Here is a 26,575-nt window from a genome sequence, read left to right on the forward strand (position 1 = left end):
TTCGATCGGAAGTTGGATGGATAGCGGGAAACTCGTTCACTTCTTTCATATCTTCAAGAAATCGATTTTTGAACACATTATCCCCTTCATTTTGTCAAATATAGTTATGTAAAACACAAGCACTTCAAATCGATGCCTCAGTCAGTTTTACATCAGTTGCAATTTGTTTCTCGAAAATACCAAACTTTTTTGCCAGTATGCCGAAAGCACATTCAATAGTGCGACATCTAACTGAAAGCCTGTAGTTAAATATGCATTTAGAAAAATCGTGTTGTCTTCTCGCATACGGTCTCATTAAATTGGAGTGAAGCGGGAAGGTTTCGTCACCAACTAAATAAAATGGGATTGTCACAGTTGTTCCAGGTATTTCTTGAGGACTAGGAATATGTAGTTTATTGCGTACAAATGCCTTTCCCATAGACGACTCATTGCAAATGCTGCTGTCATTATTTCGGCCATAACCTCCAACATCAATCATTATAAAGTTGCTCTTTGAGTCAGCGATGACCATTAAAACAAGTGAGTGAAAATGTTTGTAATTGAAATACTGAGAACCTGCTTGTGGAGGACATTGAATGGCACAATGTTTCCCATCTATGCTGCCAATGCAGTTAGGAATTTGACACATTTTACTGAATGATTCTGCAATCCTGAGCCAGTCCTGAGACGTTAGTACAGCCATACATATCGGTTGTAGAATGTTCCATATTGCTTCATTCAGGTCCGAAACGATGCCATGAACGATGCCCCCACTTGAAAGGTGTAGCTGAGGGATGTGAAACTTTCCCCAGTTGCCAAATATCTGAAAATAACAAATATAATGTAATAAAGCTAGTAGTAGCAATTAAAATATTAAAAACAACTAAAAGGATAACTGAAACTAATACAATAAATAATATAATAAAATAATACTTAAATAGTCAAAAAATATTTTTTAATAGATTTATTACATTATAATCTTTATTGATTATTGATATCATTGTTCCAGATGTGGAGGCGAAAAACAAATGGCATAACCTAAGAAGCAATTTCATGAGGGAGCGACGTAAACTAAAGTCGGCAATTTCAGGGTCTGAGGCAGACGGGGCACTAGTCAGTTTGCCATTCTTCATTGTGATGTCATCTTTGGATGAAAGCTTTCGAATGAGGAAAAGCAAAGGAAATGATCCAGACAAAAGTGAAAGCGAAGAGACAGCGACGATTGGGACTGCCCATGAAATTGGAAATTTGCAAGTAGCAAGCAATAACTGTGTGACTCCTACAGAAATCCATGCCAGTTGTGATACCTCAGGTGACCCACAGCTACAAGTCAGACCGGGAAATTCAAGGTCCACTGCTGAAACTACCGTGTCAAGGGGGAAGGAACGGAAGCAAACTACTTCTGAAGATGAGGTAGACAGGCGATAATAGAACAATAGAGAAATTGTCGTCGGCTGCTGGGGACAATAACGACCCAGATCTATTATTTTTCAAACGTTTGCTGCCACAAATCATACTATTGAACTTAAATGAGAACTTGAGTTATAAAGTCGAGGTCGCCCAACTTCTTCTGCGCAAACACCAGCCAGTTGTCGTCCTTCACCTTCCTGCGAATCATTCCAATCTTTGACCTCTAGTACTTACAAAGAAACCGGCAATTTGCAAGATCAACACATAGATCAATTGTTCTCTTTCCCCAACACTATTATGAACAACAACAACAACAGCAGCAACCCCCTAAGTAATAAAACACTCCTCCTTGAACTCAGCAGTTAGTAGTTTTTTTTCTTTCATACAATTTTCTTAAATGTTTGTGCGTTGTAGTTATGTTGTAATTATAATTATGTTAAAATCATTTGTATTGAAATTAATTTGTGTGGTGTAATAAATACTAATTTGCATTAAAAGTTGTATTTGTGTTAACTTACCTTAAAAATATTGCTAGCCGAAGTCCTGGTTGTATGGCCTTTTGGTAATTAGTGTTTTGCTTTTCAACTTCCTTCGAATGAGGTCATTAATCTTCACAAAACTTTCATATCTCATTCGGAAAAAAATATAAAAATTGAACGTATCGTCCACAAAGTCGGGAAACAAATGAGAGAAGGCACCATAGATATCCCTCCTGAAATTAATACGATGAACCCACAATCGCGATCTTATTTTTTAATTTTTTTCGGCGAACTATCTGGCGCGAAACTATAAGTTTAACTAGCTCACCTTTCATTTCCAAGGCAGAAGGAAAACTGAATTCTATCCACACCTTGTCCTTTCTTCTGGGGATGTGACTGTACTAGACGTGCTTGGTTTGAAACCACAGGACTTAACTAGACGGGCTTGGGCTTGGCCTTGACGGACCTAGATGTACCCGGACGTGACTGGATTGATTTGTAAAGACTTCCTTGGTGTGAAACCAGCCTAAGCCACATACCATCTCCATCCCTAAGATCACAGTCACTGCTTAACTTATGGAAGAAAATAGAAAACATCATTCTGACATAGCAGCTTCTCCAGCTAAACGACTGAAATCCAGACACCCTTCTTGGCGTACTGCAATGAATCTACAGGACACCTCCTTTAATGTATCGGACGCCTGGAAAGAACAATTGCAACAGCAATCCTCGTTACCACATCATTACTTCATTGAGAACCACTGCATGTGCCCAGGTGGATTTTATCCTTCCCATGCGGCAATGGAGAATGCTAAACCAAATTCGGACCGGCCAAGGTAGATGTGGAGCCACACTCTTCAAATGGGGATGGAAGACATCACTGCAATGTGACTGTGGAGAAGTGGAGCAGACAGTGGATCACATTGCATTTGAGTGTCCCTTACATGCTTGTAGAGGCTCTATAGAGTACTTACACTGTGTCTCAAGCAAAGCTCTTTTCTGGCTCTCAACTTTTGATATGGAACTTCAGTTATGAACTTGAAATGGTAGTTGTACATATTGCATATAAAATTGTATTCATCATATGCTAAGTAAATAAATAAATAAATAAATAAATAAATAAATAAATAAATTACAAATGTTTCGAACCGTGGAAGCACTGGTGGGACAAATGTATTAGTTGTAATGTGGAGTCACACTCTTCAAATGGGGATGGAAGACATCACCGCAATGTGACTGTGGAGAAGTGGAGCAGAAAAATTTGAAGATATGTACCTTTTTAAAAATAATTCAGTATTTTTTTGGTACCCTCTCGTATCATATAACTCTTTTGGTCTTCATAGAAATCCCCAGACTTTTCAGTGATTTTAAAATCAAATGCATATCAAAACCTACTCCTAGATGATTAGACTCTGAATATGAAATTTGGTCGTGATCTATCCAGCCATTTCCCCATGATTGTGGAACAGACAGACTCAAAATCTAAAAACCACTGATAAGTTCTTGAGTTGGCCTAAAATGGATAAATTTTCTTTAAAAAAAATGGCAAAATAAAACAAAATTAAACACAGCAGTACTACAACTGTATTTTTATAGGTGTATTCAGTTCCACCAAAAAAGTTTAGAGGTAGGCTGGAATTTAATGATTATAATTCATTTTCCCCATATTCTTAGGTAGTTTTGTGTTTTTTTCTATTTCTTTATGTAGCTACTTAATGGTACACCAATGTATTTAGGTAGGGTTTTGCATATTGTAAGGAAGAGAAGGGCTTGAAATGGAAAAGTAACTACTGCAACTTTAACTAAAGCCTGCTGTGAATATGGAAAAATCATGAGACAAGGTAGAGGGGAGGATAGGTACAAACACACAGATAATGAACAAAATTGCAATCTCTTCTCCTTATTGTTGAACTTCTCAATCTTAACATTTATCTGGGCTTCAGTTCAGTATCTAGTTGGTCATAAACATAATTGAGTGTATTAAGGGGATGTGGAGAAATGGTTGGAGAAGAGCTGAGATTGATGAGGAGAGAGCTATTGAAGATGTGGAGATTTTCCTTGACCTTTGATGTATTCACAAAGACGCACACAAAATGCTCTGTTGCGTACACTAGTTTATTTACAAATTATTACACAAATTCTATTTACATCCTCTATACACATGCGCTATTGACCTGCCATCATGAAACAAAACACTACTACGAAAGAATAAGAAGAGACTGCAGCAAATGCATGTCAACTACCAATCCAACAAAACCAATTCACATGCTTGACTTGCTAATATGACTTCCACACAAGTCTCATCAAAACAATTCCTGTTAAACAACAACTCTCACTCACAAAACTGCCTTTCTATGTATATTGCCTGGCCAGGCTTCTAGAAGGATATACATAACATGTTTTTCTCGTAAATTTGCGATTTTCCAATAGGCTAGTTATAATGGTTTTTTTTTTTTTTTTTGCTTTACGTCGCACCGACACAGGTAGGTCTTATGGCGACGATGGGATAGGAAAGGCCTAGGAATGGGAAACAACGGAAATACATCTTCAGGGCTGCCGACAGTGGGATTTGAACCCACTATCTCCTGGATGCAAGCTCACAGCTGCGCTCCCCTAATGGCGTGGCCAACTCTCCCAGTAGTTATAATGTAAAGAAGCTTCTACAACTATCTAGTGCCAAAGATACGTTATTCTGGATATTACAGTGTGTTGAACAATGTTACATTGGATTATACATCATAAAATTATATACAGGTAATAATAAATTATATACTATTAGTTACGTGTTCTTACATTAAATAAACTCAGTATATACAGGGTGAAGCATAATTTGCGCACTCGGGCGTCGCAGCGCGACTCCTCACATGCCAGCAATAAAAAAATGTCTCTTACAAAATTTCGTCTTGTGAGTATATCCGGCAGAAAAACGACGTTGAAGAGTAGCAATCTGGCAACACTGTAACCACATGTAGGGTAACTACCTCTGTCAGCAGAAGTTAGTCGCACTGTACAGTTGGTGCAGTGGATAGAGTTTTGGGTTAGCATGCAGGAGGTCGAGTGGTCGATTCTGGGCTGAGGCGTATGTTTTTTATTTCGTAAATGTAGTCCAGGTGGTGTGGTATCTGGCATCTTAATCGTCAACAGCGATTGCAGTGGGGTCCTCTAGAAACCATTCGCACTTACATACTACGATCCTAGAAATGGAAGAACAATCGTTTTCATTGGTCAGCTTTGAAAGGCGTGGGCGTGAATTTATTCGCACCACTTCATCTACTAGATGTGTAACCTGTTTCTTTCAGCTGTCTGTTTCTTATTAGTCTAACCAGGTATTTGTTGTTTCAGCGTTACAAAATGTTGTAAATGTAGGATACATGTGACCTCAGAAACGGTGTCTTACTGTATTACAGTCGGTAATGTCAGATGGAAATTAGCAAATAAAAAATGCTCCTCAACCCAGGATCGAACCATCGACCTCCTGCATGCCAACCAAAAACTCTACCCACTGCACCAACTGTACGGCACGACGAGAACGTGCTGACAGCGGTAGTTACCCTACATATGGTTACAGTGTTGCCAGATTGCTACTCTTCAACGTCCGTTTTCTCCCGGATATACTCACAAGACGAAATTTTGTAAGAGACATTTTTTTATTGCTGGCATGTGAGGAGTCGCGCTGCGACGCCCGAGTGCGCGAATTACGCTTCACCCTGTATACAGCACGTTTCATGACACCTCACAAATAATACGATCGTCCGTACATAACTATGTAAATAATAATACCAATACTAAATGGATATAATCACTTCATAGCCATATTTCACAAGTCATAATGATGATAATAATAATAATAATTCAAGTTTGATATTGGCATCATTTACTCATGGGTTATAGAATATTGTTTTTAAGTTATACCAGTCTATTACACTTGCATCACCTTTTATGTTCATCCTTTTCTTCCCTATATGTTGTTTGCTCTTCCCATACTGAGATGTGACCGTGTTTTTCCAGCTCTCCCTGTGTATCAGTGGTAGTACTGATACGTCAGCCTCTGATCCCAGCATTGCTGGTTCAAACTCAGCAGGGTAGTTTGATTTTTCAAGGGTGGTAAAAGTTCATTCAATACTCGATGTCTTACATTGTCGGCATGTGATTACATGACAAAATTAATTAAAACTCCTCCATAGATCATCCAACAGGTCCTGTATTCTCTACCATCTGGTAGAGTAAAAGGGAATGTTGAAATTGACGTGGAGGCAGTCTAAATGATGTCAAAGTAAAATGCCTGCCCATGATTACTACGGCCATGTGATTATTATTACCTGTTTTTATTGTGTTTATCCTAATTTGTGTGCCTATTCATGTTCCTACCTTTCTGTGAATGCCTTGATTAGTCACTTTTTTCCCCCTCCTTACCATTACTTACAGTGTAGGGTATCTAAGTAAGATATGTGTCTAAGATAGCAAGGTTGAGACGGTGAAGAAAACACACACTGGTTAAGGGGAAATTAAAAGCCCTATGCTTATAATGTTAAATTTACCATATTGATGACCCATTTTCTCATAAACTAGTTCAGGTAGAGACTTGAAATTTTTAATGAAGATTATTGAGTACTTATGATGTACACTGATCTACACTCAATATGATAGCTTACTTGGGAAATATGTTTCAATTTTTTTTTACAAATTACTTTTTTTTTCCAAAAATTTGGAACGTTTATTTACATAACTCCCAAGATATAAAAGCAATTTACATGAGTGTAGATCCATTGTACTAACAGATGTTACTTAGCTATATCTGAAGATTTCAAGTGTCTATCTGTTATAGTTTCTGAGATAATGGATCATTTGTACAAGAAAAACATGTTTTTCAGAAATGAGGATTTAAAACTTACACACATGATTATAGTAATAAATGTTCATACAATAACTAGAAGCACCCTGCTCCATAGTCTGGATCCTGTTTCTTATCTTCCACACCAAGTTTATTGTTTCTTCTTTCTCTCCTAGCTCTTTTGGTCATGTTCTGAGCTGCAATTTCTGCCTTTTGTGTCCGTAATCGATCCAGGTCTTTGAAACATCTGACAGTATTTTTAATTATTCAAACGCCAAGTTCCTGTAGGACTTTATTATGTCGTTTCTTGAACATTCCCTTTGATTTAGTCATTGTTGTAGAATATACAAATCTAAGTAACTTACTAATGTTTCACACCACAACCAAATAATATTGAAAGTAAAAATACTGAGAAGGTACACACTCATTATGACAAATATAAAAAAATGTCCTCCATTACTGTTTTGGCAATCCTGCCAACCTAAAATGAATATACCATGTTACCTGTTTTGGCAATCCTGCCAACCTAAAATAAATGAATATACCATGTCTTCACTTTCTACATAAAATACTTTCTGAGACAAGCTTTAGAAAAAAATGTTGCAGTATGGTGTGCCTCACAGATAAAAATGAAGCATTGTAAGCCATATTTCAATATTATTTTTAAAATATTTAGATCCATCATAATTTAACAAATGATACAACAAAATGAGCAGAAAAGACCCTGCTATAACTTGAGGCAAAAAAAAAAAAAGAGAAAGTCATATTTTCACCAGAATGGCTTTTAACCTTCCCTTAAGCACAATGGCTATCACATGTGATTAGGAGGAATGACAGCTTTGACTGACTGACTACTGTGCATACCGTGGAGGCCACTCCGCAGGCCACTTGGAGCCACCGGCAGCGCCAGTGCACTTGAGAGATTTTGTCTCATTACCAAAAATTGATGCCTGTCTGGCCATTAGATGATATAGAATTTGATTCCCATAGAGAACCTGAAATATTTGTCCCGAATGATTAAATTTATGTAGTAATATAAATAGTCCGTTATTGGACGTTATAAATCCTTCAGCCAATCCACTCCTGGCCGCCAGCGCCCCACCCCAGTGTGCTAAGTTGAGTTCATCAGTTGGCAAATAGCACACCCACCAAGACGCATGGCTAGTGCATACTGTGGAGGCCACTGCGCAGGCCACTTGAGCCATTGTTTTTATCAGTAACATTCTGCTGATGAACTTAATACCTTGCTTCTCTAGTACATATGTTAAAATGTTAGTATTGTACTTACCAGCCCTCTGTGTTTATCCCCGTTCGGTATTTACTGGAAGGAACTAGTGAATCAACTGGGAGTTCTCAGCTGAGGGATATAGTGACATCCTCTCTCCGCTATTGTTATCCCCATCTGGATTCCCCATGCACCTTCTGGAACATGAAACTGGAATATTCCCAGTCCGGCCGAGCCCCAACGATTCTAGTATTCAATCATCAGGATATAAAAAGGAGGCTGGGCCGATGACCTTAGATGATAGGCCCCTTTAAAAACAAGCATCATCATCACAACAAGCAAAAAGGAGGTTGGCCGCAAACAGTCAGTAGTTTTAGTGGGATGGCAGTAGTGCTGGCTATCATCATTGTCGGTGTGGAGTGCTGAGCTTTGTCTGTGTGTGCTGCCTTGGAGTACTGAGTGGAGTACTGGGCGTGTACTGCCTTATAATACTGAGCATAGTACTGTGTTCTGCCTTGGAGTACTGAACGGAGTACCGTGTGTGCTGCCTTGGAGTACGGTGTCTATACTGTCATGAACTGTAGACCAACATGGAGTCCGTGTGCGAAACAGTTGGTGTGAGTAGAGTGGTGCAGGTATGTTATGAGCAGTATTGTAGTGCTCATTAACACTGTTGAGTTTGCTATTATGCGACCACTGTTTAGTCATAATTTTTGAATAGTCCACTGTGAGGAGCAGCCACATGAATTGACTGTGTTGATTGTGTGGGCGGCAGACCTCCACTGAAGTTGAGCGAAGGATCAGTCATATGTTGTGGTGCTCAGCAGCTCTGTGTTCAAACCTGTCTTTGTGCAGCTGTGGTGTGTGAAGTGATGAAGCGCGTGGAGCGAAAGTGAAAGGTAAAGCCTGTTAGGATTACAGCCCTTTTCAGGCAAAGGCAGCCTAGCTCAAGCCTGCTGTGAGAGACTTGTAAATGGACAGCATTATTTGAATGTGGTCATTCATGGTTGAATATAATTTTGTGTGTATATGTATGTGTGTGTGTGTTCTAACTGGGTCATAATGAATTAGATTGTTGAAACAGACAGTGTTTTATTTGTAACGGTGTAAGAGAATGTGTAATATGTTGCACTCCACATGTAATCCACCAGATATACAGTAAAACTTGCTCAAAACGGAATCGCAAGGGAACACTTTTTTTTTTTTTTTTCCCTCTCCGAATTAGACAAGTTTCTGCATTACACCTATATATATATTGCCTTAAAGTAACAATCACCACTGTTGTTACATAAAACATAATACAGTCTACAGTACTTTAAAGTATTATTTAGAGCTTACCTGTATCTGTCTATGCATGACATTCACCTATCCAGATTGATGTACGTAGTACTTTAGTACACAGAACAGTTAATTACTATTGAGTTTTTAACTATATACAGTATGATACACAGTATATGTTTTTTTTATACTATCACAACAGTATATTACACTATTTCACAACATTGTATATATACTCCTTAAACTTATTTCTATCACGATACTCTATACAGTATGTCACAACATAAAGCTTTCTTCCACAGATCAAACAAAGAAACTTGTTTCCTCTTCTTTCTAATCATGGCTTTCTGAATGCAGTTCTGAGCTGAGTACATTCGTTCAAGAAGAATGGAAGAGTTAGATATAATGGCAAATTGCTTTGTCACAAAAGCACTGTGGGCCTCTTCATGGGTTCGAATCTTGTTTTTGATCTTATTCTTCTTCTTATTATTATTCTTCGTCAGTTAGAATGAAGTTCTCTGCCTGTCAGGGAACATTTCTTGCTTGACACAAGTTGGATACTGCTGATGGGTTTTCACACACTTCATTCATTCCCCCATCCGTGTTACCACTCTCTCCAAACATGTGCATCAGTTTGTCCAGACAATGCCATCGATCACACAACCACCTGAAGTGGACAATCGTATGTAGGACTACATTAGTTCTTAATATTTTCCACATTGTACAAGTAGATTTTAAAGAATTATTGTATTTTTAGTTTCTATATCCATGTTGAGGAAATTTCACATTATACAAAAGTAAGAACATTATAATGCCATAATCTTCGCGATGACTGAGAGAAAGGAGACAAGTTTCCACTTTATTCAAGTTCCGCTTTTAGCATGTTTTACTGTATGAGGAATTTGTATGCTCTACAAGATATAACCTATGTGTGGTTGGTGGAAATTAGTGGGTAATTGTTAATGGTCTAAATTGTTTACTAAATCCAAATCTTATTTAACTGACGAGTTTCATATTTAATTAGGTTTACTTGTCTGGATTTAATGCTGAGAGGACAGAGAAGCTGCGGCGGGTTCTAAATGGTGGTGGAGCGACGAGGTTTAATGAAATTTCTGATGCCGTGACTCATGTCATTCTTGGAGAATTTGTTGCTTCAGATATAAAACTACTGAAGGAGAGTGGTCTTAGGTGAGTGTTTTTTGTTGTTATTCCTGTTCCATTCTGAACAGAAAAGTTATAGCTTTCTTTTTGTTAATGTTGTAATTTTTATGGTAGTTTTTATATGTTAATTTTAGTTTCATTGTACAAATCCTTAAAGTAAATTTAGGGATACTGCTACAGGGTAATATAGCAGTTCTTGGCTGTATACTTCCATCAATAGTCTATCAGACTCACCTCGTCATATTTTGTGCTGTTTGCTCTTTCATTTTCTTTTTTTTCAGGAACATCTTCTATTTATGCTCATGAATACCATCTCTTTATAATATAATGGCTTCGTTCATTATCATATTAGTCATTATTCATTATTATGCGCTTTATTTTCACATTGTTACGCTGACACCCAGATTGAGTCTAATGGACTCGCAAGTATTGTTTGGGCCATCTAGAATATATTGGCAGTATTCTGTTGGCTGTTCTGTTGCGGCAGTGTGCTAGTTTCTCAAATAATAACTGGCTCTTACAAGCAACCATTCATTCAAGAAGAGTAAGGAGAAGCTGACAGAATCTGAAATTGGTGTGATTTTAGATAGGGAGGATGATTCGAATGAAGGTGTTTTCAGTGAAGACAAATCAGACTATATACCAGAAAGTGATGAAAATGGCAGTGAGGAGGGAGAATCATCTCACGAGGGAACACATACATGTGTTTCACTCGGATTCGGTTGAAATTTGGTAGGAATATTCGTGGGAGGCAGTAGAATGCTAAGGTCAAAACTGCTTGTCCCCAGTGCCAGTTTAAACGCCAAAATAGAACAAATAAATAGTCGTAAAATTAGAAGTGCCGTGGGAGTATCTGGGTGTGGCGGAGAGGGAGGGAGGAGCGAAGCAACGGATGTGAGCAGCGTATAGTCAAGCTGCTCGCTCAAAACAAACAAACTACAAAATACCTGTAAAAAAGACACATTATTAAACAGCGCTATTAAACAAATCAGATTCTATCAAGTCTCACTCAGATATTTAGAAATAATGTTTATTTCTGTTTAATATTTAGGAACTTAAATTCTGGAACTTATCTTACTAACATCCTGATTTGTCTCCACCCCAGCATTAACTGCGAGGTGTTTGGATAACCGTTGCTCAGTCATTGGCATGGGTCCAATATCTGTAGTTTGTTAACCTACATTCACCACGTCACATCCCTTCCCCTGCCACATCATGCCCCTCTCCTTGTCACGTCATCGACACGTTTATATTTATTCCTGTTGTTGATATTATTATTATTATTGTTACCGTGTTTTTGTGGTAGGTAGAGGTGAAAGAAGGTGCGGGGAGTGAACAGGTCTCAGGCTACGAAATTAAAGTGAATTTAAAATTTAACAAGGTTATATTTTCTTTTCAAAATTAAGAAATAACATGAATGGCAGGTACAGAGTAGCAAGGTAACAAATTACAAATACAGTATTCACAAGATTTGGGCTTCGAGCCTCTTGGGCAATCAGCCCGACCTTACTCCAAAATAAGTTTTAACAGAGGGGCAGAAAACCCCATTGATGCTCAGGAGCACTTGCTCCAAATTACCCAGAAAAGCCTCCTCGAGGCATACAACACTCAATTTTCAAAAGGAGCCACTCGCTCTCGACCTTAAGCCTGTCAAAGGCCACACCAAACTCCACCTTCAAGTTGTCCTCTAAGGACATATACACAGGGGTAACGTACCTAACCTACTGAGGTCTATTAAGTGAGAAAAAGGTTAATTACTTGACCTCTAAAATAACAATTGAGAGGAGGCAATCTGCACTCCTAATACACTGTTTAAAACCTACTTGGCACTAGGCCGTTAATGCAAGGGCTAATCCCATACTAAAGAGGTGACTTTTAGAAGGAACCAATTTACGTTACATTAGAAGGGAAGAAACGGTTGTGAAAATAAGTTCACCTCAATGCAATATGAGTGGGAGATCGAGAGGGTTAAGCACTCTCTATCCCAATATGTAGTTTTGAAAGAGAATAGAGGCTAAGAGTCTTTACATTTTAGGGAATGTTACATGGTAGAAACGCTTCGGACCCGCCCCGAGAGTTAAACTGCTGAGCTAGCAAGAAAGGAAGTTATTAAAAGGCCATTACCTTGGTGTTGAACTGCTCCCCGAAGAAAGAGGCGCTTCCCGCCCCCTGCTATGTACTTTACACACTGAAAGATGGTACTGAAGTGGCACCGAGACCCGAAAATCAGCAGTTTATATACTCTCGCGGAAAGTTCGAGGCGTTTTTGGAATGAGAACACCCTCCCACAAGGATTTTATTGGTTCATCAAGAAACCCCCTACACAATACGAAGAAGAAACATATTATTGGTTGAAAATTAATTCGAGAAATTCGGGATTGGCTAAATTCAAAACAAGGGGAAAGAAAGGGTTAAAATTGCCAACTTAAACAATGACTAAAAGAAATTTAGCAAAGAACAAACTTTTGAAATTAAATTTTCTCAACAAAAACAGTTCTTTCACTTCGCACTAGGGTGCACCGTTGTAGTTCTTCAGTAGTGTCCTCTAGAAGAGAATGTTCACACTTCTTACTACAAGCAAAACAAAAATACATCGAAAACAACACAGTTCAGAAACTTCAAAATTTCCAAGTAGTGGCATCTTCAAGGTAACTTGAAAATTAATACATAAGACAAAGTTCAGACTTCTCCCAGTAGGGGAGTTTCAACTGGCGCAAAGTTTAAATAAGCGGCGTGGAGGTGTACCGCCCGGTACAGACCTCCCTCCCCCAAAAGTTCCTCCAAGGGGGTAACACGGAAGAACATACACTTTTGTTTGAAAACAAGGTCCAAGTTATGATGTTGCTATGGAGATTAATTGCAGAAGCATTTATCAAAATAGTGAAAATTTGATTTGATCCAGTTTCAAAAATTCTCGTAGTAACTACTGAAGTAATGTCTTTATGTTTGTAGAAGTTGAATTCAGAAGAAAAACTTTTAATACTTGAAAGTGAAGAAAAATTTTCAAAGTCCACCAAATATTGCTGTTGAATTCCCAAGTGTAGTAATTGCTGATAGTAAATGTCCATGTAGTTGATTAAATATTTCGATGTTGATTAAGTTGGATGGCCAGACCGGCCGTTGCAGCTTACGTCCAAAGGCGGCCGCTCGGACCCCTCAAGTACCCTGAGATACCGCTCGCCCGCACTATGAGGGGAGCAGTGGTGTTGAAGCACGCCACGCTCGCGGTGAACATATACAGGCTGCGGGCAAGTAGCAGGTCGTGCGCCTCACATCAGCCTTGGCCGGGAGGAGGGCTCCGGCTCGCCGTACACTGGTCGACCTCGCTGGAGGAGAGGGGGCCCTTCCTCTATTCCAGCAGCGGTACGGCGCCGCGCGGCTGCGGGGGCACTGAAATATTAAAGCTAGGCGGCAGAATTTTGTTGGACCATCATCTTTTCTGAGGGCACAGGCTTTGTGGAGAGGTTGAGGGGCCAGCGGCGTGCAGATATCCATGGCATTTTATATAAGCAAGCCACAGTGTGTGGAGCAGGAGACGGGAGCGTGGTAATGGCCGTGGTAAGGACAGAATGGCAGTTTAACGGTTCGGGACAGGTTTTACAAAAATGCTTACATATAAAACAAAATATTATAGAAGGGGCAGAATGCCTTAAAAGTGAAAACTCAAAAAAAAAATATAACCTTCATATTCCTTTCAAAATAATATGAAGCAAGTTAACACAGAAATTACACCGGTTTCACCTGGGACAGGTGAACCCTAAATATCCTCTCGGTGGCTGGATTGCTTAATAACAACGTAACCGGCGTAAGGAAATCAAGAATGACACACGGCCCATGAAATCTGGGAGCAAGCTTGCCCACGGGAACAAAATTCTTGACCATCACTTGGTCGCCTACCTTCAAATTGGTGGGTCTCCGTCCACGATCATATCTTTCCCTAACCTTTTCATGAGACACCTTAAGATTGGCTTTAGCTTTCTTCCAAAGATCTTTGATATTATCCGGATCTATTGTCTCAGGTAGAATGTCACTCAGAGACCAGAGGTTAGAGAGCGGCGTGTTGGGAACAAACTTGAACATCAAAGAGGCTGGAGTAAATTTATGTGATTCATGAACCGCCGAATTCAAAGCAAAAGCTAACCAATGCAGGGACGTGTCCCACCTGGAATGATCTTCATGATGATAGGCAATAAGCGCGGACCTGAGATTACGGTTAACCCGTTCAGCCAGAGATGGTTGAGGATAATAAGCAGAAGTAGTTACATGAGAGATGGACAAGTCAAAACAGAATTTACAAAAAAAGTTTGATGTGAACGCCTTAGCATTATCAGACACAATATATTGGCACGGACCAAAAGAAGCAAAAATAGAATTTAGGCAAGTAATGGTGGACTGAGCGGTAGCCAGCTTAGTCGGAAATAACCAGGAAAATCTTGTAAAACCATCTACGCATACAAAGATGAACTTGTTAGCATTTCCCTTCGACTGGGGGAAGTGTCATACATAATCAATATACAGGCGTTCCATGGGGCGCGACGCTTGATGAGAAGACAAAAGGCCTACCTTGGTGGACATGGTAGGTTTACTAAGCAAACAGGATTTACAAGCCTTTACTAGTTCACGGATTTCACCGTCCTTACCCTTCCAGGTGAACATTTCACGAATCTTCTCACGAGTTTTAAAGATGCCTAGGTGCCCTCCTAATGGGGTCTCATGATAATACTTGAAGATCATAGGTACAAGAACAGCTGGAACGACAACTTTCATCATCTTATCATGCCTCGATGGGCAACATAAAACACCATTCCTCAGAGCATAAGGGACGACATGTTCCCCCGAAGAAAGGGTTTCCATTATCGGAGCCAGCGTCGGATCTTCACGTTGGTATTTCTCGATATCCCTAAAGAGCATGGGAGCATCTGTTAAGATGCCATTAACATCAGATAGCATGGACTCGGGAGGTGAAGAACTATCGACCGGATCATTGGTCTCGACCTCGTTAGAAAACATACGGCTGAGTCCATCAGCAACAACATTTTCGGTCCCTCGGATATGCCTCACATCAAATTGGAAGGCAGAAATACGGATGGCCCAACGGGCTATACGACCAGTACGACGCGGCCTACCTAAGACCCAGCTTAAGGCTTGATTATCTGTCTCCAGGTCGAATTTGACATGTTCCAGATAGAGACGGAACTTTTCTAAGGCAAATAAGACTGCCAAACCTTCGAGCTCATAGATGGAATACTTAGCTTCTTGAGCCGATAGAGTCCTAGATGCATAGGCGATGGGTCGCCTCCCTAGTTCAGTCTCTTGAAGAAGGACTGCAGCTACTGCTGACGACGACGCGTCAGTTTGGACAATGAATTTCTTTGAGAAATCAGGCATAGCAAGGACAGGGGCATTACAGAGAGCTAATTTAAGATCTTCAAAAGCGGCTTGTTGAGAAGGTCCCCACTCGAATTTGATGCCTTTCCTACGAAGAAGGTTCAAGGGCGCCGCTCTATTAGCGAAGTTAGGAATAAACTTTCTGAAGAAATTCACCATACCAATGAACCTGGCGATACCTTTGATGTCCTTAGGGGGTTTAAAATCACGGATGGCCTGTGTTCTCGAATGATCGACTGCAACACCATCAGGTGACACAATATGCCCTAGGAATGACATAGAGGGCTTAGCAAAGGCAACCTTGGACAACTTAACAGTTAACCCAGCCTTACGAAGGCGATTGAGAACTTCTCGCAGATGATCTAGATGTTCTTCAAAGGTCTCCGAAAATACGACGACATCATCCAAGTAGTGATACAAGTACTCAAATTTGATGTCGGAGAAGACCCTATCTAGCAGCCTAGTGAGTACAGCTGCTCCCGTGGGGAGCCCGAAAGGCACGCGGTTGTATTCGTATAAATTCCAGTCCGTGTCAAACGCTGTAAGATGTTTAGACTCTTCCGCTAGGGGAATTTGATTGTAGGCCTGATTCAAATCCAAGATGGTGAAGAACTTGGCCTTACGGAACCATGAAAAACAAGAATGAAGGTCGGGAAGGGGCACAGATTGTAACACCACCTTCCGATTGAGAGCCCTATAATCAATGACAGGCCTGAAGCCCCCTTGGGGTTTCGGGACCAGAAAAATAGGTGACGAATACGCCGACTTAGAGGGCCTAATAATACCATCCTTCAACATCTGATCGATGATTTCTTTCAGAGCCTTCATTTTAGGTGGAGATAGCCTATAAGGTGGAAGACGGACAGGAATTGAATCCGTGACCTCAATTTTGTATTCAATAAGGTCAGTAACACCAAGAGTATCAGAGAACACCTCTGGAAATGACTGACATAATTTACGAATACTATCAGCCTGCTCCTCAGGTAGATGTCTAAGGTCTAACAACATCTCATCCTGGGTAGGCGAAATAGATGAACATGATACAGAATTACACTTTAACAAGGGGATTTTACAATTGGACGCAAATTTGAATGTGCACGACTTACTCTGAAGATCGAGCACAAGACCAGTGTGACAAATAAAGTCAGCTCCCAATATGATAGGGCAAGACAGGTGCTTAGCCACAAACAATTTGATTTTCCATGTAAATTTAAAAATACGAATTTTGACATTTACAGAACCTAGAATTTCCAATGGAGATGAATTAGCCGAAAGATATTGAACAGGGGATGAGTCATAGTCAGGTAGTTTACAAACAGATTTCAATTTAGAATACCATTGGTCCGAAATAATAGAAAAAACACTGCCTGAATCTAATAGAGCTGTTATTGGTTCGTTATTTAACTCAATCTTAAGAAAAGGAACAGGTGCGGGGGTATCCGCCGCAATCCTAAGACACTCTTTAGGGCATTCAAAAGATGAATTTGCAGAGTGAACGTTCCCTGAAGTTTTGATCCGTTTACCAGGGGCTGAGCCTCGGAAAGATGGATTAGTCGACTCAGCCGCAGCCACTAGTCACTTTTTATTAGTGACATTGGTGGAAGTTGCACCAGAAGTTGAGCAGGAGGGGGTGCTATTTGAATTTGGGCAATTCTTGGCGATATGTGAGAAAGCCCCACATTTAAAACAGCCTTGTCATGAGCCAGCCCCATTATTTGCCCTACTAGATTTGATCAATGGACACTTGTTGCGAAGATGGTCAGGCGACCCGCAAGCATAACATTTACGGGGTGTGACTGGTCGGCAAGGTGGAGGTCGAGGATTACTAAACGAAGGAGGGGGTTCTTTCGCGACACGCAAGGAATCGGCGTATCTAACTCCTTCCGCTGAGACGGCCAATGCTTCAAGTTCAGAGAAAGTTTGCGGGCACGCCGCGAAACATAAATATGACCTATAAGATGGTGAAATTCCTTCTACAATAGCCTGTACGATCTGGTCTTCCGGAAAATGAAGCACAAAAACCCTAGTATAAAACTTAATGTCTTGTATGAAATCCGCCAGATTTTCGTCCAATCTCTGTACACGATAATAGTACTTCTGAATCAGAGATGACCTCGCGCGGGCAGGAATAAAATTTGCAAGCAAGTGTGCATGAAAATCTTCAATAGATGACTGTTCAGCTATGGCTCTTACTATTTTGTCAGAGAGAATACCAATAGCATAAGGATAGATGATTTGCAATATTTGACATGGAGAAAGAGAAAAAACAAGGGCATGATCCTGAAATTCAACTAAAAACCTTAAGAAAGAAATAACTTCACTGGTGGTGTTGACAGAAAACTTCGAGATACCTCTGAGCAACATTGCCAGTGGATGAGGCAAACTGCTGAACCCAGGTGACATCGTCGGTAAAGGTTTAAGTGGCAAAGAAGCTAATTCAGAACGTACATTATTCAATGAGTTACGGCGTTCAGACTCGTTGTCCAATGGGGCAGAGATAGTTTGAGCAGCAACGGTTATCCTATTGACTTCTCCCTTAGGAGGCTCTTCCTCACTACCTACATTCACCGTGGTGGGTTGATCGATTTTGGGAGGAACTTCCCCAGTTAACAATTGAGTTACCTTATTAGATAATTCAGAAATATTTTCAAGCACCGTACTAGCCTCCTTCCTCTGAACGTCATTCAACTTTAGAGACAACAGATCGTTAACTCTATTTGAAAAATGAAATAGCCTGGCTTGCACACGCTTAATTTGATTAGGAGAAGGATCATTTTCATCAAAAAAACTAACTACAGATGCTAGCCCAGTAATATTCTCGATGATCGTGGAAAGAGAGTCGTCAATTTCTTTGTCTCCCAAAGTGGGGATGGAAATGGGCAAATCAAGGGACTCTCTAAGCCTGTTTGTGTCTACTGCAACCGTGCCTCCAGATTCTACATTTCTAATAGTCAATTCATAGATCAACTCCTCCTTGCGCAAATAGTTAAGATGGAGGACATCGCGAGGGCCGGGCATGATGACAGAACAATTTTGAAAAAGGAAAATTTAAAAATTCCAGCAACTGAGAAAATTGTTAGAGTTGGAATCAAAACAATGTTTAGCCGTCGAAGGGGCTAAATTGAGACCCATTCAACCACGCTTTGCTACCACTTGTTACCGTGTTTTTGTGGTAGGTAGAGGTGAAAGAAGGTGCGGGGGGTGAACAGGTCTCAGGCTACAAAATTAAAGTGAATTTAAAATTTAACAAGGTTATATTTTCTTTTCAAAATTAAGAAATAACATGAATGGCAGGTACAGAGTAGCAAGGTAACAAATTACAAATACAGTATTCACAAGATTTGGGCTTCGAGCCTCTTGGGCAATCAGCCCGACCTTACTCCAAAATAAGTTTTAACAGAGGGGCAGAAAACCCCATTGATGCTCAGGAGCACTTGCTCCAAATTACCCAGAAAAGCCTCCTCGAGGCATACAACACTCAATTTTCAAAAGGAGCCACTCGCTCTCGACCTTAAGCCTGTCAAAGGCCACACCAAACTCCACCTTCAAGTTGTCCTCTAAGGACATATACACAGGGGTAACGTACCTAACCTACTGAGGTCTATTAAGTGAGAAAAAGGTTAATTACTTGACCTCTAAAATAACAATTGAGAGGAGGCAATCTGCACTCCTAATACACTGTTTAAAACCTACTTGGCACTAGGCCGTTAATGCAAGGGCTAATCCCATACTAAAGAGGTGACTTTTAGAAGGAACCAATTTACGTTACATTAGAAGGGAAGAAACGGTTGTGAAAATAAGTTCACCTCAATGCAATATGAGTGGGAGATCGAGAGGGTTAAGCACTCTCTATCCCAATATGTAGTTTTGAAAGAGAATAGAGGCTAAGAGTCTTTACATTTTAGGGAATGTTACATGGTAGAAACGCTTCGGACCCGCCCCGAGAGTTAAACTGCTGAGCTAGCAAGAAAGGAAGTTATTAAAAGGCCATTACCTTGGTGTTGAACTGCTCCCCGAAGAAAGAGGCGCTTCCCGCCCCCTGCTATGTACTTTACACACTGAAAGATGGTACTGAAGTGGCACCGAGACCCGAAAATCAGCAGTTTATATACTCTCGCGGAAAGTTCGAGGCGTTTTTGGAATGAGAACACCCTCCCACAAGGATTTTATTGGTTCATCAAGAAACCCCCTACACAATACGAAGAAGAAACATATTGGTTGAAAATTAATTCGAGAAATTCGGGATTGGCTAAATTCAAAACAAGGGGAAAGAAAGGGTTAAAATTGCCAACTTAAACAATGACTAAAAGAAATTTAGCAAAGAACAAACTTTTGAAATTAAATTTTCTCAACAAAACAGTTCTTTCACTTCGCACTAGGGTGCACCGTTGTAGTTCTTCAGTAGTGTCCTCTAGAAGAAAATGTTCACACTTCTTACTACAAGCAAAACAAAAATACATCGAAAACAACACAGTTCAGAAACTTCAAAATTTCCAAGTAGTGGCATCTTCAGGGTAACTTGAAAATTAATACATAAGACAAAGTTCAGACTTCTCCCAGTAGGGGAGTTTCAACTGGCGCAAAGTTTAGATAAGCGGCGTGGAGGTGTACCGCCCGGTACAGTTATTATTATTATTATTATTATTATTATTATTATTATTATTATTATTATTATTATTATTATTATTATTAATATTTCAGTTCTTTATGTAAACTATGCTAGGGTTCTTAGTGAGCACCTTAATGAACATGTAATTTACATTTATGTGAATGGCTTAATATTTTTTTATTACCATCAGTTTATTTATTTTATTGATTTATTTTGGGATACTCTAATGAGCTTTCTTAACAGGTTGGTTAGTTTTTCTTTAATTTTCACTTTTGTTTTTGTAATGTAGGCTATGTTTACATGAACAGCTTTTGTAAAACTTTATTCGACCCCAGGCGATTTGGCCGTGCGGTTAGGGTCGCGCAAGTGTGAGCTTGCATTCAGGAGATAGTGGGTTTGAGCCCCACTGTCTTCAGCCCCGAAGATGGTTTTCCATCTTTTGCTATTTTCACACCAGGCTGTATCTTACGGCCACGGCCGCTTCCTTCCCTCTCCTAGCCCTTTCCTATCCCATCGTCACCATAAGACCTATTCGTGTCGGTGTGACATAAAGCAAAACATAAAACAAAAAGACTATGTTTGTAGTTTTTATTATTATTAAGGGGTAGTCTAATGAGCTTTTTAACGGAACGTTTACCTTTCCTTCAATTTTCCGTTGTGTAGTTTTACATTTACGTGAACTGCTTTTGTTGAATTATATTCATAGTTTTTATTATCATCTTTTTTTTTTTTTTTTTTGTGAGATTTTATTTTATTTCAAGATCGTCTTGAGTGGCGAGGACAGTGCGTATGTTTTGGAGAACTTATTGCAGATAAGGATATCCTAACTCACATTTACATTAGCACTTAATGAATCCCACAGGAGGTAATCTCTGACTTAAACGCCTGGAATGTGGGTTGGGATATTCTTATAAGTTGTAAGTTCTCCAAAACTTAACAGTCTTTGCCAATCGAGACAATCTTTAAATAGATTATCAGGTATCACTAAAATAAAATATCACAAAGACTCTAAAAGAAAAAATGATGATAATAATCTATCTATATATATATAAAAAAGTGTTTGTCTGTCTGTGCGCGATGCCCAGCAAAATCTACAGCACATAGATATCTGAAATTTTGAACATAGGTACCGTAGTTGGAAAGGGGTCCGAATGCACCTCGAAGCCGGAATTTTCATTTTCGCTTTCGTTGGTGAGTTATGAACGAAAAAACATCGGAAAATCTGCATTGGGATATGACAATCCAACGTACTGTCACCAAGATTAAATGCATAAGAGTCGCTGTCGCTAGGCAACGTACATAAGATAGGTAGAGAACACAATATTCAAGGAGCCATTTTATGTCCAGGACGTAGGAAGCTGTTTTTGGTCTTATATGGTGGGAGGGCATATGACGGTGTTGATGATTCGTCCGTCGGATCGGGACGTTAAGTCTTGAGCTATTCGAGAGGAGGGGCATATGTGCCGGCGCCGGGTTTCATCCTCTTCATTCTTGCTATCATATATCATGTCATTCATTTCTTTCAACAAGCCCCGATGTTCTACACAGTTACAAGTCTATCGACCATCGAAAGACTTGGAGTCACCTGGAGTACCCTCGAACATCTTAGAGCAGACGATTGTGGCACCAATTATCCTTCTTAAGAATAAGAATCCTGCCCTCTGCAATGAACACGACTCTGAAACTGATGACTAATATTATTGAAGCCATTCTCATTATTGGGCATGCCGCAGGCGAAGTAATATTCATTCCTCGGATTCGAATAATTTCTTCGGATATACAGTTTAATTTTAGATGTCTGTAGTGTTCAAAATAAAATTTCTCTATGTAGTAATAAAGCAAGCATAATCTTCTTCTTCTTATATATAAAAATGGATGTATGCATGTATGTGCGTATGTAAATGACACATCTCCTCCTAAACTACTGGAGCAATTTCATCCAAACTTGGTACACTTATGACTTACTATCTGGAGATGAGCACTGTGGGGGTAAGCCATCCGTAGCTCTCTTAGGGGTGGGGTCGGGGGGGGGCAAGGTATAAAAATAAACGAAAAAAGTGCCGAATCCACAGTTTTCGGGGTGCTGAGATGAACAGTGACACTCCCCATTTTTCAAATGTCATAAAGGGGGGAGTAGTATATAAAATTAAACAAAAATAATGTCGAGTACATAGTTTTCGGGGGTCGCCGAAGTGAATTGTATACTCTGGATTTTTAGTATCAGGAGACAAACAACGTGGGGGTAAGAAAGCCCATAAACCCTTAGGGGTGGGGGAGCGAGGGGGGTCATATAAACAAATTAACGAAAATACTGTCGAATCCATACCTTTTGGGATCGCTGAGATGAATAGGGACACTCCGGATTTTTTTAAAAGTTTAAGTTGAACCCCCTTTGGGGTTGGGGGAGGGGGAGTGATATATAAAATTAAACGAAAATAATGTCGAGTACATAGTTTTCGGGGGTCGCCGAAGTGAATTGTATACTCTGGATTTTTAGTATCAGGAGACAAACCCCGTGGGGGTAAGACAGCCCAGTAACCCTTAGGGGCAATAGGGGGCGAGGAGGCTGAGATATAAAAATCATCGAAAATAGTGTCGAATCCATACTTTTCGGGGTCGCTGAGATGAACAGTGACACTCTGGAATTTTTTAAAGTCCAAATTCACCCCCCTTCGTGGTGGGGGGCGATGGGAGAGTGATATATAGAAATAATAGTGTCGAATACATAGTCGCTGAGGTGAATAGTGACACTCCGAATTTTTAGTATCAGGAGACGAACCACATGGGGGTAAAACACCCCAGAAACCCTTAGGGGCAGGAGGGGGGTCAAGGGGACTGAGATATACAAATCATCGAAAGTAGTGTCGAATCCATACTTTTCGGGGTTGCTGAGATGAATAGTAACATTCCGGATGTTTAAAGTCTAACTTCAGCCCCCTTTGGCATAGGGGGTGAGAAAGGGTGAAAAAATAAATGGTCACAAATGACCGAGATAATGGATGTGTGTTTGTTCCAGTATGACTTTCAAGTATGACTTACTACCTGGAAAATGTACTGTGGGAGTAAGACGCCCCTACAACCAATAGGGAAGCAGGTAAAATATTATCCACACTAATAAATGGAAGTCTGTTTGGCGCAATATATATATAATATATATAAATTAAGGCATAAAAATGAAAACAGACGTAAATTAGTGAGACCATTCTAGGCATCTTAGAAATTTAAAACTTGGTACCAGGCAACGTGATGACTTCAGGATCCCTGGAAAAATCTCAAATTCTCATAATTCTCTGAGGGGTACATGCTGGAAGTTTCAAACCTGCATAAGAACACAGTCGGTGATATTTATCCAGAACCTACAGGTTTTATGGGCTTAAAAAGTCCTGATTTTTAACCCACTCCCCTATATCAAGATCGCAGCACAATCTCCCAGACAAGTTAGAAAATTGAAATTTTGCAAATTTATAGCTTTTAGCATGTAACCGACGGAAAATTTACGAGATGTTGAAAAATTTTATTTTTTACCCTAGAAAAATATCCAAATATGGAGGCAATTTTAGTCCTTCCTTTCGATGTATTTCGTGGCTAAATGGTAAGTCGTATCACAAAACGGATGGCACAATCTCCATTCAATTTGGAGTGATCTACAACTTCGGTCCTATGACCTTTTGTCGTATCTCTATCCCTTATACATTAAATATTTCTCTATTTCTGGATTTACCTAAATTTTGCACTTTGTACACGTACAATTAACGGTTTGATTCACTTATAGGAAATATGGGAACATCAAATTCTACACGATATTGGCCCACCCAGTAGCCATATGTGGGCCAAATTCTATGTTTGAAGCTGTCGCATAAGTATCTGAAAAGTAATGCACTGTGTGAAAATCTTACACAGATTTCACTCTATTCAACGTTTCTAAAACATAATGAATTGAGGTAGACAAGTGCACCTGTCGTTATCATCACAACTCCACAACTTACACTTTACATTGGAAACATCGTTTGCGGACCTCCCTATGCTTTTTCTCGGATAACGCCAATTTACATGCAATTTAAAAATTATTATTAACTTCATGTACAGTAATTTACTTCGATATCTGTATACAATCTGGAATACCGTAGCGAAGCACGGGTACAATTGAAGACATGCTCGGAAAAACGCGCTAACCCACACTTTAATAAAATGGAGAAAATTTGAGATTTGTGAATGAGGCTGAAAACCCAAGATCTTTTGTCTCTTGTATTTAACCCAATATGGTCCCTGGAGGATAACCCGATATCACAAAAGGTAGCTCTCGTATCGGACAGCAGATGGCAGCACATAACTCAAATATTTTAATTTTGAGGGTTAGCCCGTTTTTCCGGGCATGTCTTCAATTGCTAGTATTATATAAAATAAGAGTTTTGTCTGTACATTGCTCAAAATTTGAAAAGAATGGTATTTCTGTATCGGTCATGTCCATAGTAACAAGGAAATGCAATTTTTACTTTTCCATAATTTCTGTCTGTCTGTCTGTCTGTCTGTCTGTCTGTCTGCCTGCCTGTATGTATGTATGTATGTATGTATGTATGTATGTATGTACACGCATCACGAGAAAACAGCTGAAGAGAATTTAATGAAAATCGGTATGTGAAGTCGCGGGATGAGCCACTACAATCTAGGCTACAAATAATTGGATTCACGCTGAGTGAAATGGTAATTTAGAGGAAGGCCTAAAATTTAATTCACAAATATTTATATTATTAGTGGTCCTATCGATAAATACTACATAACAAAAGTTATATAGAATTCAATTTCTGATCATTTATGTTGTACATTGTTACCGTACCGGCTTTGATAACACAGATATTCATGAATTTGTATTTTTGTTGCTAAGTCCATATCAACGCCGAGCCACAAGAAAATGGGTTAACAGAATTTAATGAAAGCTGGTGTACCACAATTCACTAAATAACTCAAAATTCAACACTGAAAAAAGCCATTTCTTAAGAAAAGCTTTTTCGTATTCACTTTTATTAAATTCTACATTCATTTTATTCCAAATTAGCAGTGAAGAGGGGGTTTCTCTTCTGGCTTGGCGGAAAAATTTACCCCAAGTCAGATAGATTCTTCCGCCGCTTGTGTAGTGAACTGAGATTTTCCGACTCATTGGGTACTCCTAGGAAACAGATGGGTAAAAAGGCATACGTTTTGCCCTGGGAGTCTCCACCATTCGACACCCCCACCCGGCCGACATAAGACGAAGTGTGTTCACGGATCACGCCTGTCTGCAGCTTGGTCATTCCAGCTCTGGAACTTTGGACTGTTAAATCGGCAGCGTAGTACTGTTCGTTAACAGTGAGAAAATATATGGTTTTTCATTTGCGTATTTCTTATGAAAGCATGCTTTTAATCGCGCCATTCCTACTGACGTCATTGTAATGACCTATGTTCATTTTAGTTGGGAAAACTACTAAGACAGTCTTTTTGAGGATGTAAAAAGGCAGGTGGTGAGTGAGTGTCTGCCATTATAATGAAAACCCCCCAACCTGATTGTGACTGCTGGTAGGCAATGGGGACTACCATTACAATGAAAATTCCCCTAACCCAGTCTTCATATGAGAAAAGACATTTGGTGACTTTCCCTATCACGTTTCTAGAATAATGTTAAGTGCTATGCAATTTAATATAATCTTGCTTACAACGTGTACACTACCTAACCGAGAATTCTGTATACAGTGTAGAATTCCGTAGCAAAGCACGGGTATATCAGCTAGTAAAATCTATGAATAGAGTTCCACAAAAGCAGTTCATGTAAACGTAAATTACACAACGGAAATATAAAGGAAAACTAAACAATCCGATAAAAAGGCTATTTAAACTACCCCTTAATAATAATAATAATAAAAACTATGAATATAGTTCAATGAAAGCTGTTCATGTAAACGTAGCCTAAATTACAAAAAAAGTGAAAATTAAAGTAACGCTAACCAAACCATTAACAAAGGTCATTAGACTATCCCAAAATAAATCAATAAAATATATAAATTTTCGTTAATAAAAAAAATATTAAGCCATTAAACGTAAATTACATGCCCATTAAGATGCCCATTAAGGACCTTTGCTTAGATTACATAAAGAATTGAAATACGAGAATCGATGATGATGATGATGATGATGATGATGATGATGATGATGATGGTAAGAATAAAAATATGAATACAGCTCCA

The 26,575-nt window shown here is 39.5% G+C and overlaps 1 protein-coding gene across 1 annotated transcript in view; it reads left to right on the forward strand.

Annotated features, from left to right (window-relative positions):
* Window positions 1-26,575, forward strand: part of mus101 (mutagen-sensitive 101) — a 508,677-nt gene that overhangs the window by 177,677 nt on the left and 304,425 nt on the right. Inside the window, exon 10 of the mRNA XM_068224988.1 lies at window positions 10,227-10,390. Within this exon, the coding sequence (XP_068081089.1) occupies window positions 10,227-10,390 (164 nt within the window). The remainder of the gene's footprint in view (window positions 1-10,226; window positions 10,391-26,575) is intronic.

The sequence above is a fragment of the Anabrus simplex genome, chromosome 1, assembly GCF_040414725.1.
Source record: "Anabrus simplex isolate iqAnaSimp1 chromosome 1, ASM4041472v1, whole genome shotgun sequence".
NCBI classification, from domain to species: Eukaryota; Metazoa; Arthropoda; class Insecta; order Orthoptera; family Tettigoniidae; genus Anabrus; species Anabrus simplex.